A 21,915-nucleotide genomic window follows, 5' to 3' on the forward strand; every position below is an offset into this window, starting at 1 on the left:
GAGACAGTGGGTTTAATGGTGGTCATAGCCTTCTTTGTCTCCAACCTGGGCCAGAGCTCCTGGGAGCTGACAAGGTTTCATGGGTTTGGAAGGGCCAAGGTGAAACACAGGCATCAGCAACAAGAGTGCGATCTGAGTTAAAGTGTACAGATCACTGATGACTCCACCATCCACCTCACTTCCCCACAGACCACAGACAACCCAGATCATCAGCTGGCAGCAGGGACCACCTCATCTACTTGGGAGCAGGAGACAGCAGTGAACTACACACTAACATTTCTGAAATGATCACTTCGTGTTCCAGACTGAGCTAGAATAAATCTGTGTGAACAAACCACTTGTCTAAACAACATTTGAAATCAGTACCTTCAGCACTTTATGAATATGAAACACTCTCCCTGCCCCAGCTCTGTTTACTGCAGTGCACGTTGTCTCTCATGCAAACTTTTCTGTCTTTCAGCCGGTGGAATGGATGGAACACACCAGACGTAACACAAGACATTCGTTTCTCCAAGAAGGCTTAGAGTCCGGAGAATGACTCTTCTTCTGCTAGGACCTCTGCCCCAAGCTTCTGGGGAAGCAGCGAACTGCGCTCGACAAGGAAGGGACCTATGTGATCCACTGATTGGATTCAAAAGGTGAAAACGCATTGCAGAGGGTACCCCTTCCTGCTCCTCGCCATGGAAGAAAGACCTACAGATAATAGAGAGAGCTGTCTCTTCAGAGGAGGCTTTAAAAGAGAAAAAAAAAAAAAGACAAAGCATAAGCAAAAAAAAAAAAAATTGGTAAAGCCAACTCCCAATGCTCCAGAGAGTACAACAGTTTCAGGGTGACGGACGACCGGAAGAAGTTGGCGCAGGGAAAGAATGATGCAAGGCGGGATGGGGCTGGCCACGAGAGTGCCTTGCAGAATCCACCACAGTGTTCTCCATCTGCCAAGGCCAAGGAGCCATTCCCAAGTTAAAAATTTTCTATTAAGAAAACAAGACAAAACCAAAAACCATTCCAGAAAAAGGGTCGAGGGAAGAAGAATACTGGAGAACATCAAGCCGCTGACCTCCGGCGGATCACAAAGAGCCCACGCTGAAGCTGGCCCAAGTAAATCCTCATCTTGGTGCTGTCGCTTGTCTTCCTCACCCAGATCTGTGGGAGAGAAGGAAAAGGAACAGGATGAGAAGGCAGTACTGAGGGACACATGTTTCAGAGCACAGGGATGTCTGCATCAACTAGGTGCCGGCAGACAGCGGGCAACCTCTTCCTGTCAACCCAAGAGGCCTTCATAGGCACCTCCTTGACCTGTGGCCTCCACTGCAGACAGCAGGCATCCGCACTTGAACTCATTTCTTCCAGTCACCTTTTTTACAACTTTGAGTACAAAAATGGAAAGCACAGTGATCCTGAGTTTCTTTTTCATTTCTGCCTCCATCTTAAGGACTCTTTCTTGTTTGGTTTGATTACAGCATTAGCAACATTAAGACACACATATTGATAAACAAACTTCCAAATAGGAAAATATTTTCCTTGACCCAAGGGACTTTCATGGTACAGCCTTCTAGAACTCTAGTTTCCTGGCAATTAAGGCTAATGGTCATAACAAGAAATGATAGAAAAATTAACAACAAAAAATGCCTGTGAGTGAGTGAAAGTCCAATTAGGATGCTGAGAAGGCAAAATTAGCTTAAGACAGTCCTTCCCTCCTGACAGTATCATTCTCCCACAGATGCGATCAGATGTCTGGCACTGGACAGGGCACATATATTCTTCCACAGAACTGAGAAAGAACTCTTCCAGCGGGGGCCTGCCAGAGCTGCCAGGGGCACTCAATACACAGCATCCTGCAGACAGGGAGGGGAAGGAGGGCTACCCCTCCATTACCCACCCAACCTGAGGGAGGAATTCCTGGGGGCCAGGCACTGTGATGACCAAGCTGAGCTCCTTCATTCTCAGGAAAACCATCAGAAGTACTGGCATCATCCCCACGCTACAGAAGAGCAAGGCTGAGTCCACTTGTCTGATGGAAGCCCTGGCACACGACGTCAAGGCCCCTTGCTCTTCCTCACTCAACCACAGCGCCTCACTCTTGTTCTCACCTGTTCTCTCAACCATGTACCTAACATGCAATCAGATGGAGATAAAAGTGTAATGTAAGTCTTTTAAAGATCTGCATCTCACCATATATGCAAGTGCAAGTTCACAGATCTCTCTCCTCTTTCCCCCATTCATTTTTCAGGCTTTAAAAAAGCTTATTCAAAAAAGTCGCTCAGTCACTTCTAACTCCTTGTAACGCTACAGACTGTAGCCGGCCAGGCTCCTCAGTCCATGGAATTTTCCAGGCAAGAATACTGGAGTGGGTAGCCATTCCCTTCTCCAGGGGATCTTCCTGATTGCATTGCAGATAGATTCTTTACCATCTGACCCACTGGGGGGTGGGGGGACACACATAGAATATTTTCAGTTTCATCTCAATTTCCTTACTGTGATTATTTAACAAGACAAAGACTTTAGTCAAGTACACTGGTTTAAACATAAAGACCTCACATGAAGCCAAGCTTCTAAAGGACCTTGTAGAACCATTTTAAACTGAAAACTGACTCCAAGGAGGGCTGAACAAGCAGGCAGTCACCAACATGCTCAGACCCACGACCCATGCACCAAGTCTGCCCACGGTCAAATTATGCAGCGGCCAAGTAGCTTCAGTGTTGCTTAGGATTTGAAATTTAAAAAATGAGCTGAAATATTTCTAAGAATTGAGAAAAGTTTCCCCATTGCCAGAGTTGCAAGGCTCCAATGCACTGAGGCTTCTCCCCTCCAGGAGACATGTCTCAGTCTCACTGTTCCCTTGTCAGATCTCGCTGATACTCTGTCAAAGGGAGACAATCTTCAAAAGAAAAAAAAAAAAACCCCACCTAACTTGCATTTCTATTTTCCTGAAAGTCCTGAGGTGTCACAGGACAGGTTCTGAAGTTAGGTTCAGGTACCAGGAAGCCACATGCACCTTGTACAGTGGCCCACAGGGCCAGGCACACGTGCTCTGCTGTGAAATTGCAAAGCCTACTGCCAGGGAACAGCAGGCTTCTGAGATGCCCTGTTCTGACTTGGCTTGGGATGACACACAGATCCCAAGCCTACAGAAAAATAACATTCATTTATCTGGTAGGCTCTCCGTAACTACTAAGTAAACAATCATTCTGCAAACTAGTCACACTGGAGGGCATTTTCAATTCAGGAAGCTGGGAGAATAGAATAGGCTTACTTTATTTTATAATCCAGCTTCATTAGATTTACTGTGCACTGGCATGAATAAGTTGGAGGGTAGACACATAAAAATCAATTTCTTTACAGACATTTGTGGACTGATAAAAGATCAAGCCAAAACAGCTATTAAAGTTTTAAACTGTTTTTTGACTACTAACAATACCCAGTTACACACTGCTGACAGCCTGCTAATGAAGGGCCAGCAGGAGAACGCACAGACCAGTCCCATCGTCCTCGGCCTCAAGACCCTCTGAGCTGACTTTCAACCAGCCCCCATCCCACAAGAGTAACTGGAGGACACCAGTCCCTGAAGATATGAGCCTAGCATCTCCTTGCTCAGAAGCACAACAGGACATGCAGGATGAGAGAGACAGCAGGCGAGGAGTGGCATGTGGGTCAGAAGAGACCACCACCCATTTATTGAGCACTTACTGTGTGCCAGGTGCCTTGCTAGATCCTCAGAGCGAGAAACAAATCTGAGTACCCATGAGAGCTCGAGAGAGAGAACAACAAAGACAAGCTGGCTCCACAGGCAAGTCCCACCCTCAGTGGACTGTTTCCTTAAAAAGTGGCATGATTTCAATGTGCAGACGGCAAACCGACTTGCCTTGTGTTCCTTCGTGCAGTCTATCTCAGTGGTGCCTGACTCAACTACTCTGTAGGGAGTTCACAATCACAAGGAATATACAAACCCACATATACTGTAATCATGCAAAGAGATTTTCAAGAGCAATATGTGCAATTTCTGCCTGAAAGTGCTACCTTTCGAATCTAACCCACATACAATATAGTGGGTACAGTGATTCCACTGCACTTCCGTGGTGGTGCTTGCATTGCAGGTTTGTCCCACTTTGCATTCCTAAAGGGTGAGGGAGTTCAGTCCTTACTTCATTGGCTCCAACGGAGCTGATCACACAGCTCAGTTTCTGGTTGTCCTTCGATTCCAGATAGATGGCTTGGCTCTTATGGTACCTGCCAGAAACAAGACATACACTTATTTTTTTAACCACCTTTTTGAGATATGATTGACATCTGAAATGTGGTACATATTTAATGTACACAAATAAGTGAGTTTGAGAATAAGTACATGCCCATGAAATCATCACCACCAGTCATAAACATCTGTCTCCTCCCAAAGTCTTTCCCATCCTCTTTATTATAACTATAGTTTTGTAGCTTTTTTTTTTCTTTTTTTTGGTAAGAATATTTAACATAAGGGCTTTCCTTGTGGCTCAGCTGGTAAAGAATCCACCTGCAATGTGGGAGACCTGGGTTCGATCCCTGGGTTGGGAAGATCCCCTGGAGAAGAGAAAGGCTACTCACTCTAGTATTCTGAGCTGGAGAATTCCATGGATTGTATAGTCCATGGGGTTGCAAAGAGTCAGACATGACTGAGCAACTTTCACTTCACTTTCACTTAACCCTCTTAAAAATTTTAAGTATGTAAGTACTGGCACAAATTTAAGAAAGTAATAAAGAAATGAAGAAAAGGAGGGAAGAAAAAAAATACCACCACAACAAAAAATATAATTAAAGGAGTCTTAATTTATATTTGAGGAACAGCCTGGATTTCAAGTTTAATTTCAATGCTTCCATTCCTTGGATTAGACAATCTCCTAATCTTCTAAGTCTAAAATCTACATTCTTGGTCTCACTGCAGAGTGGAAAAGGGGGCCAAAGAAAGGGCTGGAAAACCAACTCTGTATTTGGTTTTTTATTTAAGACTATGTGACCCAGTTCACTAGTGGAGCTGATGGAATTCCAGCTGAGCGATTTCAAATCCCAAAAGATGATGCTGTGAATGTGCTGCACTCAATATGTCAGCAAATTTGGAAACTCAGCAGTGGCCACAGGACTGGAATAAGTCAGTTTTCATTCCAATCCCAAAGAAAAGAAATGCCAAAGAATATTCAAACTGCCACACAATTGCACTCATCTCACATGCTAGTAAAGTAATGCTCAAAATTCTCCAAGCCAGGCTTCAGCAATACATGAACCGTGAACTTCCAGATGTTTAAGCTGGTTTTAGAAAACACAAAGGAACCAGAGATCTAATTGTCAACATCCGCTGGATCATCGAAAAACCAAGAGAGTTCCAGAAAAATATCTATTTCTGCTTTATTGACTATGCCAAAGCCTCTGACCGTGTGGATCACAATAAACTGTGGAAAATTCTGAAAGAGATAGGAATACCTGTCCACCTGACTTGCCTCTTGAGAAACCTATATGCAGGTCAGGAAGCAACAGTTAGAACTGGACGTGGAACAACAGACTGGTTCCAAATAAGAAAAGGAGTACGTCAAGCCTGTATACTGTCACCCTGCTTATTTAACTTATATGCAGAGTACATCATGAGAAACGCTGGGCTGGAAGAAGCACAAGCTGGAATCAAGATTGCCGGGAGAAATATCAATAACCTCAGGTATGCAGATGACACCACCCTTATGGTAGAAAGTGAAGAAGAACTAAAGAGCCTCTTGATGAAATTGAAAGAGGAGAGTGAAAAAGTTGGCTTAAAGCTCAACATTCAGAAAACTAAGATCATGGCATCTGGTCCCATCACTTCATGGCAAATAGATGGGGAAACAGTGGAAACAGTGTCAGACTTTATTTTTGGGGGCTCCAAAATCACTGCAGATGGTGATTGCAGCCATGAAATTAAAAGATGCTTACTCCTTAGAAGGAAAGCTATGACCAACCTAGACAGCATATTAAAAAGCAGAGATATTACTTTGCCAATAAAGGTCCATCTAGTCAAGGCTATGGTTTTTCCAGTAGTCATGTATAGATGTGAGAGTTGGACTATCAAGAAAGCTGAGCGCCAAAGAATTGATGCTTTTGAGCTTTGGTGTTGGAGAAGACTCTCCAGAGTCCCTTGCACTGCAAGGAGATCCAACCAGTCCATCCTAAAGGAGATCAGTCCTGGGTGTTCATTGGAAGGACTGATGCTGAAGCTGAAACTCCAGTACTTTGGCCACCTGATGCGAAGAGCTGACTCATTTGAATAACACCCTGATGCTGGGAAAGACTGAGGGCAGGAGGAGAAGGGGACGACAGAGGATGAGATGGTTGGATGGCATCACCAACTCAATGGACATGAGTTTGGGTAGGCTCCGGGAGTTGGTGATGGACAGGGAGGCCTGGTGTGCTGCGGTTCATGGGGTGGCAAAGAGTTGGACATGACTGAGCGACTGAACTGAACTGACCCAGTTCAAAAAGTAAAATATAATTTTTCAAGTAAAACCTGTTCCCACTCTCTATCTCCACCCCTAAAACACTGAGACGGGAGGATGGACAAAATTAATAGATGGGCTTGAACACACTGTTCCATTATTTTCTATTTGTTCAGATAACACATAGAAAATAAGTAAATTTGGCCTGACTTTTTCAACAAGACAACAGGTCAAATTCAGCCCTTGTTCTGACTGCTCATTCAACAAATACTCATTAGCCACTCACTATTTCACTGGCCACCCTAGAGGGTGGAGGCAGACAGCCAACAAGGCCATAGGGTCTCTGCTGTCAGGAGCTTTGAATATAGTGGCAGTGACTATTAAATACTCATACTTGCCAAGTCTAACTAGGCGAAGTTCAGAGCATTAGACTTGGACCAAAAGGTACCTAACTTTGCCCTGGTCAGTTGGGAGAACTGACCAGGAGAAAAGACAAGACTCTCCCCCTTTCAGTCTCTGCATCTATTCTCTTGGCCTGTAGTGCAGGACCATCTTCACTTTCTTTTACAAGTTCAGGGACAAGGCCAAGGATGAAAGTGAGGAAACCAGGGCCAAAGCACAAATGAGTCAGTAACAGCTGCCACATGGGGAATGAGTAGCTGCTGTGTGACCAGAGCTGGAAACATCAGCAGAGGTGCTGCTGGCAACTCTGGCCTGGGCCAGTCCAGTCCAGTCAAACGTAACCTTTGATTCATTCTGGCTGCGCAGAGTTGACTTAACAGACCCACCAACTCATGTAGCTTCCACCAAAATGCATCCCCCAGCAAAGCATCGCCATCTTACCACGATTTCTGTTGGGGAAGAAGACAGACTCTGTTTTGCTGGTACAATGAAATAATCCACCACAAAGAAATCACAGTTAAGGATGCACTTCACGCCTACAAGGGCTTCCCTGTGGCTCAGCTGGTAAAGAATCTACCTGCAGTGTGGGAGACCTGGGTTTGATCCCTGGGTTGGGACGATCCCCTGGAGAAGGGAATGGCTACCCACTCCAGTATTCTGGCCTGGAGAATTCCATTGACTGTATAGCCCATGGGGTTGCAAAGAGCTGGACACAACTGAGCGACTTTCACTTTCACTTCATGCCCAAATGGGCTTTTTTCAATTAAGGTTCATAGCAAGAAGAGATAAGAAAGCCTTCCTCAGCGATCAATGCAAAGAAATAGAGGAAAACAACAGAATGGGAAAGACTAGAGATCTCTTCAAGAAAATTAGAGATACCAAGGGAACATTTCATGCAAAGATGGGCTCGATAAAGGACAGAAATGGTATGGACCTAACAGAAGCAGAAGATATTAAGAAGAGGTGGTGAGAATACACAGAAGAACTGCACAAAAAAGATCTTCACGACCCAGATAATCACGATGGTGTGATCACTCACCTAGAGCCAGACATCCTGGAATGTGAAGTCAAGTGGGCCTTAGAAAGCATCATTAGGAACAAAGCTAGTGGAGGTGATCGAATTCCAGTTGAGCTATTTCAAATCCTGAAAGATGATGCTGTGAAAGTGCTGCACTCAATATGCCAGCAAATTTGGAAAACTCAGCAGTGGGCACAGGACTGGAAAAGGTCAGTTTCCATTCCAATCCCAAAGAAAGGCAATGACAAAGAATGCTCAAACTACCGCACAATTGCACTCATCTCACATGCTAGTAAAGTAATGCTCAAAATTCTCCAAGCCAGGCTTCAGCAATACGTGAACCGTGAACTTCCTGATGTTCAAGCTGGTTTTAGAAAAGGCAGAGGAACCAGAGATCAAATTGCCAACATCCACTGGATTATGGAAAAAGCAAGAGAATTCCAGGAAAATATCTATTTCTGCTTTATTGACTATGCCAAAGCCTTTGACTGTGTGGATCACAATAAACTGTGGAAAATTCTGAAAGAGATGGGAATACCAGACCACATGACCTGCCTCTTGAGAAATCTGTATGCAGGTCAGGAAGCAACAGTTAGAACTGGACATGGAACAACAGACTGGTTCCAAATAGGAAAAGGAGTTCGTCAAGGCTGTATATTGTCACCCTGTTTATTTAACTTATATGCAGAGTACATCATGAGAAACGCTGGGCTGGAAGAAGCACAAGCTGGAATCAAGACTGCCGGGAGAAATATCAATAACCTCAGATATGCAGATGACACCACCCTTATGGCAGAAAGTGAAGAGGAACTCAAAAGCCTCTTGATGAAAGTGAAAGAGGAGAGTGAAAAAGTTGGCTTAAAGCTCAACATTCAGAAAACTAAGATCATGGCATCTGGTCCCATCACTTCATGGCAAATAGATGGGGAAACAGTGGAAACAGTGTCAGACTTTATTTTTGGGGGCTCCAAAATCACTGCAGATGGTGATTGCAGCCATGAAATTAAAAGATGCTTACTCCTTAGAAGGAAAGCTATGACCAACCTAGACAGCATATTAAAAAGCAGAGATATTACTTTGCCAATAAAGGTCCATCTAGTCAAGGCTATGGTTTTTCCAGTAGTCATGTATAGATGTGAGAGTTGGACTATCAAGAAAGCTGAGCGCCAAAGAATTGATGCTTTTGAGCTTTGGTGTTGGAGAAGACTCTCCAGAGTCCCTTGCACTGCAAGGAGATCCAACCAGTCCATCCTAAAGGAGATCAGTCCTGGGTGTTCATTGGAAGGACTGATGCTGAAGCTGAAACTCCAGTACTTTGGCCACCTGATGCGAAGAGCTGACTCATTTGAATAACACCCTGATGCTGGGAAAGACTGAGGGCAGGAGGAGAAGGGGACGACAGAGGATGAGATGGTTGGATGGCATCACCAACTCAATGGACATGAGTTTGGGTAGGCTCCGGGAGTTGGTGATGGACAGGGAGGCCTGGTGTGCTGCGGTTCATGGGGTGGCAAAGAGTTGGACATGACTGAGCGACTGAACTGAACTGACCCAGTTCAAAAAGTAAAATATAATTTTTCAAGTAAAACCTGTTCCCACTCTCTATCTCCACCCCTAAAACACTGAGACGGGAGGATGGACAAAATTAATAGATGGGCTTGAACACACTGTTCCATTATTTTCTATTTGTTCAGATAACACATAGAAAATAAGTAAATTTGGCCTGACTTTTTCAACAAGACAACAGGTCAAATTCAGCCCTTGTTCTGACTGCTCATTCAACAAATACTCATTAGCCACTCACTATTTCACTGGCCACCCTAGAGGGTGGAGGCAGACAGCCAACAAGGCCATAGGGTCTCTGCTGTCAGGAGCTTTGAATATAGTGGCAGTGACTATTAAATACTCATACTTGCCAAGTCTAACTAGGCGAAGTTCAGAGCATTAGACTTGGACCAAAAGGTACCTAACTTTGCCCTGGTCAGTTGGGAGAACTGACCAGGAGAAAAGACAAGACTCTCCCCCTTTCAGTCTCTGCATCTATTCTCTTGGCCTGTAGTGCAGGACCATCTTCACTTTCTTTTACAAGTTCAGGGACAAGGCCAAGGATGAAAGTGAGGAAACCAGGGCCAAAGCACAAATGAGTCAGTAACAGCTGCCACATGGGGAATGAGTAGCTGCTGTGTGACCAGAGCTGGAAACATCAGCAGAGGTGCTGCTGGCAACTCTGGCCTGGGCCAGTCCAGTCCAGTCAAACGTAACCTTTGATTCATTCTGGCTGCGCAGAGTTGACTTAACAGACCCACCAACTCATGTAGCTTCCACCAAAATGCATCCCCCAGCAAAGCATCGCCATCTTACCACGATTTCTGTTGGGGAAGAAGACAGACTCTGTTTTGCTGGTACAATGAAATAATCCACCGCAAAGAAATCACAGTTAAGGATGCACTTCACGCCTACAAGGGCTTCCCTGTGGCTCAGCTGGTAAAGAATCTACCTGCAGTGTGGGAGACCTGGGTTTGATCCCTGGGTTGGGACGATCCCCTGGAGAAGGGAATGGCTACCCACTCCAGTATTCTGGCCTGGAGAATTCCATTGACTGTATAGCCCATGGGGTTGCAAAGAGCTGGACACAACTGAGCGACTTTCACTTTCACTTCATGCCCAAATGGGCTTTTTTCAATTAAGGTTCATAGCAAGAAGAGATAAGAAAGCCTTCCTCAGCGATCAATGCAAAGAAATAGAGGAAAACAACAGAATGGGAAAGACTAGAGATCTCTTCAAGAAAATTAGAGATACCAAGGGAACATTTCATGCAAAGATGGGCTCGATAAAGGACAGAAATGGTATGGACCTAACAGAAGCAGAAGATATTAAGAAGAGGTGGTGAGAATACACAGAAGAACTGCACAAAAAAGATCTTCACGACCCAGATAATCACGATGGTGTGATCACTCACCTAGAGCCAGACATCCTGGAATGTGAAGTCAAGTGGGCCTTAGAAAGCATCATTAGGAACAAAGCTAGTGGAGGTGATCGAATTCCAGTTGAGCTATTTCAAATCCTGAAAGATGATGCTGTGAAAGTGCTGCACTCAATATGCCAGCAAATTTGGAAAACTCAGCAGTGGGCACAGGACTGGAAAAGGTCAGTTTCCATTCCAATCCCAAAGAAAGGCAATGACAAAGAATGCTCAAACTACCGCACAATTGCACTCATCTCACATGCTAGTAAAGTAATGCTCAAAATTCTCCAAGCCAGGCTTCAGCAATACGTGAACCGTGAACTTCCTGATGTTCAAGCTGGTTTTAGAAAAGGCAGAGGAACCAGAGATCAAATTGCCAACATCCACTGGATTATGGAAAAAGCAAGAGAATTCCAGGAAAATATCTATTTCTGCTTTATTGACTATGCCAAAGCCTTTGACTGTGTGGATCACAATAAACTGTGGAAAATTCTGAAAGAGATGGGAATACCAGACCACATGACCTGCCTCTTGAGAAATCTGTATGCAGGTCAGGAAGCAACAGTTAGAACTGGACATGGAACAACAGACTGGTTCCAAATAGGAAAAGGAGTTCGTCAAGGCTGTATATTGTCACCCTGTTTATTTAACTTATATGCAGAGTACATCATGAGAAACGCTGGGCTGGAAGAAGCACAAGCTGGAATCAAGACTGCCGGGAGAAATATCAATAACCTCAGATATGCAGATGACACCACCCTTATGGCAGAAAGTGAAGAGGAACTCAAAAGCCTCTTGATGAAAGTGAAAGAGGAGAGTGAAAAAGTTGGCTTAAAGCTCAACATTCAGAAAACTAAGATCATGGCATCTGGTCCCATCACTTCATGGCAAATAGATGGGGAAACAGTGGAAACAGTGTCAGACTTTATTTTTGGGGGCTCCAAAATCACTGCAGATGGTGATTGCAGCCATGAAATTAAAAGATGCTTACTCCTTAGAAGGAAAGCTATGACCAACCTAGACAGCATATTAAAAAGCAGAGATATTACTTTGCCAATAAAGGTCCATCTAGTCAAGGCTATGGTTTTTCCAGTAGTCATGTATAGATGTGAGAGTTGGACTATCAAGAAAGCTGAGCGCCAAAGAATTGATGCTTTTGAGCTTTGGTGTTGGAGAAGACTCTCCAGAGTCCCTTGCACTGCAAGGAGATCCAACCAGTCCATCCTAAAGGAGATCAGTCCTGGGTGTTCATTGGAAGGACTGATGCTGAAGCTGAAACTCCAGTACTTTGGCCACCTGATGCGAAGAGCTGACTCATTTGAATAACACCCTGATGCTGGGAAAGACTGAGGGCAGGAGGAGAAGGGGACGACAGAGGATGAGATGGTTGGATGGCATCACCAACTCAATGGACATGAGTTTGGGTAGGCTCCGGGAGTTGGTGATGGACAGGGAGGCCTGGTGTGCTGCGGTTCATGGGGTGGCAAAGAGTTGGACATGACTGAGCGACTGAACTGAACTGACCCAGTTCAAAAAGTAAAATATAATTTTTCAAGTAAAACCTGTTCCCACTCTCTATCTCCACCCCTAAAACACTGAGACGGGAGGATGGACAAAATTAATAGATGGGCTTGAACACACTGTTCCATTATTTTCTATTTGTTCAGATAACACATAGAAAATAAGTAAATTTGGCCTGACTTTTTCAACAAGACAACAGGTCAAATTCAGCCCTTGTTCTGACTGCTCATTCAACAAATACTCATTAGCCACTCACTATTTCACTGGCCACCCTAGAGGGTGGAGGCAGACAGCCAACAAGGCCATAGGGTCTCTGCTGTCAGGAGCTTTGAATATAGTGGCAGTGACTATTAAATACTCATACTTGCCAAGTCTAACTAGGCGAAGTTCAGAGCATTAGACTTGGACCAAAAGGTACCTAACTTTGCCCTGGTCAGTTGGGAGAACTGACCAGGAGAAAAGACAAGACTCTCCCCCTTTCAGTCTCTGCATCTATTCTCTTGGCCTGTAGTGCAGGACCATCTTCACTTTCTTTTACAAGTTCAGGGACAAGGCCAAGGATGAAAGTGAGGAAACCAGGGCCAAAGCACAAATGAGTCAGTAACAGCTGCCACATGGGGAATGAGTAGCTGCTGTGTGACCAGAGCTGGAAACATCAGCAGAGGTGCTGCTGGCAACTCTGGCCTGGGCCAGTCCAGTCCAGTCAAACGTAACCTTTGATTCATTCTGGCTGCGCAGAGTTGACTTAACAGACCCACCAACTCATGTAGCTTCCACCAAAATGCATCCCCCAGCAAAGCATCGCCATCTTACCACGATTTCTGTTGGGGAAGAAGACAGACTCTGTTTTGCTGGTACAATGAAATAATCCACCGCAAAGAAATCACAGTTAAGGATGCACTTCACGCCTACAAGGGCTTCCCTGTGGCTCAGCTGGTAAAGAATCTACCTGCAGTGTGGGAGACCTGGGTTTGATCCCTGGGTTGGGACGATCCCCTGGAGAAGGGAATGGCTACCCACTCCAGTATTCTGGCCTGGAGAATTCCATTGACTGTATAGCCCATGGGGTTGCAAAGAGCTGGACACAACTGAGTGACTTTCACTTTCACTTCATGCCCAAATGGGCTTTTTTCAATTAAGGTTCATAGCAAGAAGAGATAAGAAAGCCTTCCTCAGCGATCAATGCAAAGAAATAGAGGAAAACAACAGAATGGGAAAGACTAGAGATCTCTTCAAGAAAATTAGAGATACCAAGGGAACATTTCATGCAAAGATGGGCTCGATAAAGGACAGAAATGGTATGGACCTAACAGAAGCAGAAGATATTAAGAAGAGGTGGTGAGAATACACAGAAGAACTGCACAAAAAAGATCTTCACGACCCAGATAATCACGATGGTGTGATCACTCACCTAGAGCCAGACATCCTGGAATGTGAAGTCAAGTGGGCCTTAGAAAGCATCATTAGGAACAAAGCTAGTGGAGGTGATCGAATTCCAGTTGAGCTATTTCAAATCCTGAAAGATGATGCTGTGAAAGTGCTGCACTCAATATGCCAGCAAATTTGGAAAACTCAGCAGTGGGCACAGGACTGGAAAAGGTCAGTTTCCATTCCAATCCCAAAGAAAGGCAATGACAAAGAATGCTCAAACTACCGCACAATTGCACTCATCTCACATGCTAGTAAAGTAATGCTCAAAATTCTCCAAGCCAGGCTTCAGCAATACGTGAACCGTGAACTTCCTGATGTTCAAGCTGGTTTTAGAAAAGGCAGAGGAACCAGAGATCAAATTGCCAACATCCACTGGATTATGGAAAAAGCAAGAGAATTCCAGGAAAATATCTATTTCTGCTTTATTGACTATGCCAAAGCCTTTGACTGTGTGGATCACAATAAACTGTGGAAAATTCTGAAAGAGATGGGAATACCAGACCACATGACCTGCCTCTTGAGAAATCTGTATGCAGGTCAGGAAGCAACAGTTAGAACTGGACATGGAACAACAGACTGGTTCCAAATAGGAAAAGGAGTTCGTCAAGGCTGTATATTGTCACCCTGTTTATTTAACTTATATGCAGAGTACATCATGAGAAACGCTGGGCTGGAAGAAGCACAAGCTGGAATCAAGACTGCCGGGAGAAATATCAATAACCTCAGATATGCAGATGACACCACCCTTATGGCAGAAAGTGAAGAGGAACTCAAAAGCCTCTTGATGAAAGTGAAAGTGGAGAGTGAAAAAGTTGGCTTAAAGCTCAACATTAAGAAAATGAAGATCATGGCATCCAGTCCCATCACTTCATGGGAAACAGATGGGGAAACAGTAGAAACAGTGTCAGACTTTATTTTTTGGGACTCCAAAATCACTGCAGATGGTGACTGCAGCCATGAAATTAAAAGATGCTTACTCCTTGGAAGAAAAGTTATGACCAAGCTAGATGGCATATTGAAAAGCAGAGACATTACTTTGCCAACAAAGGTCCATCTAGTCAAGGCTATGGTTTTCCCAGGGGTCATGTATGGATGTGAGAGTTGGACTGTGAAGAAAGCTGAGTGCCGAAGAATTGATGCTTTTGAACTGTGGTGTTGGAGAAGACTCTTGAGAGTCCCTTGGACTGCAAGGAGATCCAACCAGTCCATTCTGAAGGAGATCAGCCCTGGGATTTCTTTGGAAGGAATGATGCTAAAGCTGAAACTCCAGTACTTTGTCCACCTCATGCGAAGGGTTGACTTATTGGAAAAGACTGTGATGCTGGGAGGGATTGGGGGCAGGAGGAGAAGGGGACGACAGAGGATGAGATGGCTGGATGGCATCACTGACTCGATGGACATGAGTCTAAGTGAACTCTGGGAGTTGGTGACGGACATGGAGGCCTGGCGTGCTGTGATTCATGGGGTCGCAAAGAGTCGGACATGACTGAGCGACTGAACTGAACTGAAGCATTCTTTAACATGCTACTTAGAGCTGAAAACTCAAGCTTACAAGTCAATTTATTTCCTGAGAACACTATGAAAAGAAATAGAATCATAGAGTCATTTAGAACAGCAACACTGGTTGAGACTCAGCTTTAAAGTTGCCTTTGGCCAGGGATTAGTTGGTAAACTGGGTCAGGGGACCTCCAGAACTTTAAATATGTTAATATCACAGCACATAAGCAAAGGGTGAACTGGTTCACGGCAAAACTCAAACTTGAGTTTCCCTCCCACATCTAAGCCAACCATCCCATGTAAATGGTCAAGTTGTGAGTAATGGTTAGAATAAAAAAAGAACGGGAGACTATTCACAGCTACTCTATGGGGATTATGAGTTATTAAAGAGATAAAAAACACAAAACAACATGCAACTAGCCTCAAGTCACCCTGATACTACTTTCTAAGTACTTTAATAAAGAAAGGTCATGGGTGGGTGTGGTATAGAAGTACATAACTAGTGTGAAATGTGCTCAATATACTGCTAAGTCAAGAAAAAGGCTACATCCATTATGTCCCTGGGCACATAACACAACATAATATGTGTTATGTGTGTATCATATACACAGAAAAAAAACAGGTAAGCTTATATATTAAAATGTCTATTAAATATATAAAAATTTCACCAAAATATAAAATAAAAACCTCAGAAAAGAATGATATTTCTTTCATTGCGTGGTTTTCTTCTTTTCAGAATAAATAGGTACAAAAGTGTGAAAGCATTAGTCACTGAGTCATATCTGACTCTTTGCAACCCCATGGACTGTAGGCCACCAGGCTCCTCTGTCCACGGAATTCTCCAGGCAAGAATACTAGAGTGGATTGCCATTTCCTTCTCCAGGGGATCTTCCCGACCCAGGTATCAAACCTGGGTCTTTTGCATTGCAGGCAGACTCTTCACTGTCTGAACCACCAGGGAAGCCCCATTACTTGTATTAAAAAGTATACTGTACTTTCTTATAAGCCACAATGCTGGAAAATACCAAAATAACCAAAAAATGGTAAGAAGAAAACTTAATGTTACAAATTATGTTTAATATCTGTTAAAGGCAATTCTGGGAGATAGTCAGAACAGCTGTCCTGGGATGCACTGTATCTTCCTTCCGATACACTCAGCATTCAAATGCCAACACACCAGCCTGGCTTTAAAGTAGATATCAGGAGTAAATGCAATCTGGTCTGGTAAGCCTGGGAAGCGGTCTAGGACTAACATAACCGGCCACCTCTCAAAGCTGCCTGCTCTGGGGTCACTGAACCTTGGTGGCTTGAATGCCCACCACTGCTCACATGCTCTTGTGCCCACTGTGTGCTCCACAGAAGAGCTGGCCAGCACTGTTTGCCCAACGAGCTGACTCCCAAGTCCTTCTGAAGCAGAGGCTCTGGGACCTCTGGGGGGTTCTCTCCCGTCACAAAGTGGTCTTGGGGAACCATTATCCCTGGATATCAAATCTACTAATTACCCAAATTCTCTGGGAAAAAACAAGTCCTCAGAAATTAAAGTGCTCATACATAGTGGGTGATAGGAGGGGTAAGTTTCCAAGAAGAAACCATAAAGTATATAGCAACCTTACCACACAAATTTACTTGCTAATTCTAAATACTAATTTTAAAAATAGCAGAAAATTCAAAATATGTTCAAAAAATGTTTAAAAAAAAAAGCAACAAAAATTGAGTTAAATTAGTAAAAATGTATCCTTTTTTTTTTTAAACCAATTAACTTGTTTGATAAGCTACAACTCATCTCCGCTGAAAAAATATTTTAAATAGCCTCAGAGAAGAAGCCCCAAACATCAAATTGACTCTATTACTAATGGAAATTCTGACCTGGGGGAATTTCTACAATTAAGCCCTTAAAGTTTTGCCTCTACTATTAAATCCAATGAACTAGAACCACAACTACTATTATTGAAGAAAGCAATTTCTTTAGAAGGTGGGTCAAAAAGTGGGGCAGAGAAGGGGTAGAATTAATTTAATTTTGTATCCTCCTGGGAATCCTGATATTAATGTTTTATTTCCCCCAAAAAACGAATGCCATGTTACAACCACAGGAGTGCAAGAAGTCCCAATTCCAGCTGTAAAGAGGCACTGCTGGGGAGGTGGGGGTGGGTGGGAGGCTCAAGAGGGAGGGGATATACGTACACTTATAGCTGATTCAAGGTGCTGTACAGCAGAAATCAACACAACACTATAAAGCAATTATCCTCCAATTAAAAATGAAAAAAGAGTCACTGCTTTCAGTTATTAATAACAGCCAGGCCGGAGGGTTAAATCCACCTGTGCAAGTGGTTGATTTCACTGGATTCACTTTAGCAGCCCCAGATTTAAAGTGAGGGGAGAAAATACAGTCCACCGGCACAGGCAGCATCAGTGAGTCACCTTAAAATCTCAGCTACTTTCACAGTGCTTTCTAAGGAGGGTCATTAGTACAAATCAAAATGTGAGGAAAACCTCCAGCAGGACATAAAATATCTTAAAAGCAGTGTACCCAGAGGCAAGGGCAGACGCTCATCTTCCCAAGTGAAACGTAGCCTGATAAATAAGCATTCAAGCCAAGATGGGCGGCCCAAATCACACTCATTGTGCTGAGGTCATTTAAAACTCAATGAAATGTGTTTTAAAAAAATAAAACTCAATGAAATGTGTTTTGCCAGAAATACTGTTTCATAAAAATACTTCATGCCACCAGCAAGAGCAGAAAGCAATTCAGATGACCTCTCGGCCACAGGCTAGGACTACTGAGAAAGAAGGAAGAATGAGAGCCTCCAAACTGACAAGGACACAGAGCCAAACATCAGAAGCCTGGTCAGATGTGAGAGGCCAGTCCTGCACTGGGAGTGTACCAGCCAGGATTCTGGCAAACACACTTTCCAGATCCAGCGGAAAGGGAAGGGCCCTCTCTCAGCAGATGTGATGTGAACTCTGACTGGCAAGGCCACAGAAGAGGAACACAAAGAATGCAGAAAACAACAGTCATCATACTTAACAACAGAGTAAGCAACCTGAAAGTCACTGAAATTATCAGATGCTTCCAGACACTTGAAAGATCTCTGCTGCCACTGGGAGAAAGACAGTGAAATTCCTTCCAAATGCTTAGCTGATTGGACACATCCCACCTGACCACGGTCTACACTGTGAAACCCCCGTCACTGTGGATTCTTTCTTTAGAAAAACAGAATTTTATTTTACTGCCTTTTCATATCTCGTAAATCTGAGGACTAAGCCTTAGGAGAAGGAAGACAGAAAGCGACACAATGACAAAATGAACATCATCTGAAATATCACAGGGCTTTAGGACTCACAGATTTGTAAAGATGTTAGTGATAAATCTCATCATCTTTGAAGATGGTTCTTATGTGTGGGCTTGATCTTTAAAGGTTATTTGGTTTTCATTATTAGAAACATTTTTCATCTTATTTTGCCCCTTGATGTGTTGAGTTGTCGGGGCCTGCCATCTAGTGGTGCTGTGTTCTAACAAGCAACCCTAGAAAACAAGACAACTGGCCTTTTAGAAGGACACCGAAGAATCAAATGACAGGGGCAGAAGTCACCAAGATCAGGCTCACAGACAGATCCAGCCTTCATCCTCTACTGGGTTATTAACTCACTGTAACCTCAAGGGTGAACTGATTTACTTCAGGCACCACTAGGTCTCTGGGCATTTTTACCAACTTCAGACATTTAATGTTGGGCTTTTTTTTTTTTTTAAAGAAACCTCAAAACATTCAAAATAATCATAACTAATTTTTGAATTTTGGTTTAAATACTGAAACTCAAAACATTATATAACCATTATAAATGGCAATTACAGAGACCCTACAATAACCCAGAGAAACATTCTCCATACAAACAAGTAGAAAGGCAGCATGAAAACGTGTCCACCATGACTTACCCTGAGCAACAGTATGCCTACACGTGGGCAATGAATAAAAGGAGGAATTGAGAATTTAAAGAAAAGATGGCAGGGTCTAGGTGACTTGACACCTAGCAGATGCCCAGTCACAGAGCAAACAGTAGGAAACATTTACAAAAAGAGCAAATGCATGAATAAGGTTTTTCATATTTTGCTATTTCCTTCCCAATGACCTCAATGGTGGCCTGAAGGTTTCAAACCATCTTCAATCTAAACTCGTAATGTTTTAGGCTACACCTCTCCCAGGCACTTTCCCTGGAACACTTGTGCTGCAGGATGTGGTGTGTAAAAGGGCGCACGCATGCTCAGTCACTCACTCATGTCCTACTCTTTGCGACCCCACCAGGCTCCTCTGTCCATAGGACTTCCCAGGCAAGAATACTAGAATGGGTCACCATTTCCTCCTCCAGGGTATCTTCCCAACCCAGGGATTGAACCCACATCTCCTGCACTGGCAGGCAGATTCTTTACCACTGAGCCACCAGGACGGCCTGTGTAAACGGTACCATGTAAAAGGGTACCTTGGTCAGATAAACAGTACTGAGTAACATCTCATAAATTCACAGTGTACATTAGCGTATCAGAAGACCCAGAGTGCTACAATGATGAAACCCACTGATCTTAGTTAACACAGCCACTGCCCACACTCACCTGACCACAGAATCTTTTCTTCCACAGAACCCCTATTAATTTCAGCACACAGAGGCCACAGTTAAGGGGAGGCAGAGGGGCACATAAACCCTGACCCCAGTCTACAGGGGCACCACAAAAGATGTAAGCCTGCAGGATCTAGTATGGTGGCAGCAGCATGATCAGAAGAACATGTTTTGGGGAACACTGCCTTCAGAGATCTAACAAGCAGCATCAATCCAAGACTCTTGACACACTTCTTAATGTCCCTCCACCGTTAGTTAAGCAGCAGCCATGCTCTGAAATAATAACTAGAGACAGCCCTGGCCCTCTTTCCAAACGGTTCTTTTGAGATACTAATGAATAACCTATGTTCACACAGAACTTACCATCTTTTATCGTAGTACAGTTTGCCGTCTTCTATCCGAGCTTCAAATCTCTGCGCTGGAGACTCTGCAGGGGTGGTGGGCAAGTGTTCGGGAGAGGATGGGGATGCTGGAGGAACCAAAGAGATATTCCCATGACTACGCGTGTCACAAGCATGCGAGTCTATCCACTAACATGCTTTAAGTGAAATGCTATTTAAAAGGGGGTAAGGATCCTCATGATCTCAAGTTCTTACCACTGTAATAAATGGAAATTCAACAAAATTCTTGTACATCACATCTTCAAAGCAACTCTGTGAGCAGGCAAGGCAAAGATTAACCTCCCCACGGAAGAGAAACTGAAACCTGAGGCTCAGGCAGGCTAAGGATGTGCCCAAGGTGACTGAGAGTAGGACTAAAACACCACTGACAATCAGAAGCTCCAATGGGCAAGAACTAGAAAAATATCTTTAAATTTATAAAAATTAAATCATGCTTAGAAATATTTATTAAGAGATAGAGCAGGTTATTGGGGTATGTATCGAATCAAGCTAATAGCGCTGATAACTAAAATGGGTTCAAATCATCTAAATTCACACACTTACTCACAAACCTGCCCCACCAGGCCTTCAGACACTCAGGACTTCTCTCCAGACCATGGTGGCTTTCAGGAGGGAATTATTTAGAGTGGGAAGAATCTTGTTTCCTTTAGCAAGACTCGACTCATAGAGGGATGTGTAAGCAATCGCCATGTTTAAAAACAACAACAAAAAAAAGCCTTGCCAGTCCAGAGTTCTATTTTGCAGCCTAGCAAAGACCCTTGAGTGCTGCTCTGAATGAAGCACCCTAGACACTGGGCCTGTCTCTTCTGTAAGTTGGGACTGGGAGTAGCCCGAAAGGCCCTTAGGAGAACCAGCCTGTGAAAAGCCACCGGATAAGACGCCTCGTGCTGAACTCTACCAAGCTACTACCACTGAAGCACTCTCTGATTTCATTTTCAGAAATGGATCTGTGCTGACATCTTATGCCTAATGCCTACAAAGGATAGGAAAAGATCATATATCTTTTTTACAATAAATCCTAAGAAAAAGACAAAGGTACCTTTAACATAGCAAGGTTAAAAATAAAAATCAAGGGAGGATGAGCTTAAAGGTCCCCTTTGGTTATCATGATGACTGCTCTTAGGTAAATGATGAATGTTTTATTTTTGAAAACCATGACAACTCCTTGTCAGGCATTCACGTGCTTTTCCAAAAATACAAAAACGCTGCACAAATGCCTGTAACATCGTGCACTTACCTGGTCTCTTGGGTGACTTCAGCTGTAGGAAGAACAACAAAAAAATCTTAGAGAAAATCATTTCAGGTGCAACTTAAGGTGTCAAAGGTATCACAGTGATTTCACAAGCAACATGTGAACAAAATAAAGCCCGAGCTTTCAAATAAATTAAAAAAAAAATCACACCGTACCTTATTTAACGTTCTCAGATCCTCCATGATCTGCTCATCTGTTAACAAATAGTTCAGCTGGGGTGTTGAGAGTTAAAGGAACGTGTCTAAAAATGACAATTTCCAAGCAAACAGAATTCAACAAAATGGTGTCAGCCTTTGAGAATCTACCAAGTGAGAGGAAGTTCCACTATGTTCCTACAGTTTGCCTCTTGGAACTTTCTGATCCTCCTACTCAATGTGGTGGAGTCAGGTATG

The 21,915-nt window shown here is 43.6% G+C and overlaps 1 protein-coding gene across 1 annotated transcript in view; it reads right to left on the reverse strand.

The window, feature by feature from the left end:
- Positions 1–948: 948 nt before the first annotated feature.
- The window catches only part of SUDS3 (SDS3 homolog, SIN3A corepressor complex component), a gene marked incomplete at its 5' end in the record, with an annotated part of 40,565 nt that continues 19,598 nt past the window's right edge, over positions 949–21,915 (reverse strand). Inside the window, 5 exon segments of the mRNA NM_001098891.1 lie at positions 949–1,143; positions 4,143–4,227; positions 20,234–20,339; positions 21,509–21,530; positions 21,679–21,740. Coding sequence (NP_001092361.1) covers positions 1,045–1,143; positions 4,143–4,227; positions 20,234–20,339; positions 21,509–21,530; positions 21,679–21,740 — 374 coding nt within the window. The 3' untranslated portion in view covers positions 949–1,044.

This window comes from Bos taurus, chromosome 17, assembly GCF_002263795.3.
Source record: "Bos taurus isolate L1 Dominette 01449 registration number 42190680 breed Hereford chromosome 17, ARS-UCD2.0, whole genome shotgun sequence".
NCBI classification, from domain to species: domain Eukaryota; kingdom Metazoa; phylum Chordata; class Mammalia; order Artiodactyla; family Bovidae; genus Bos; species Bos taurus.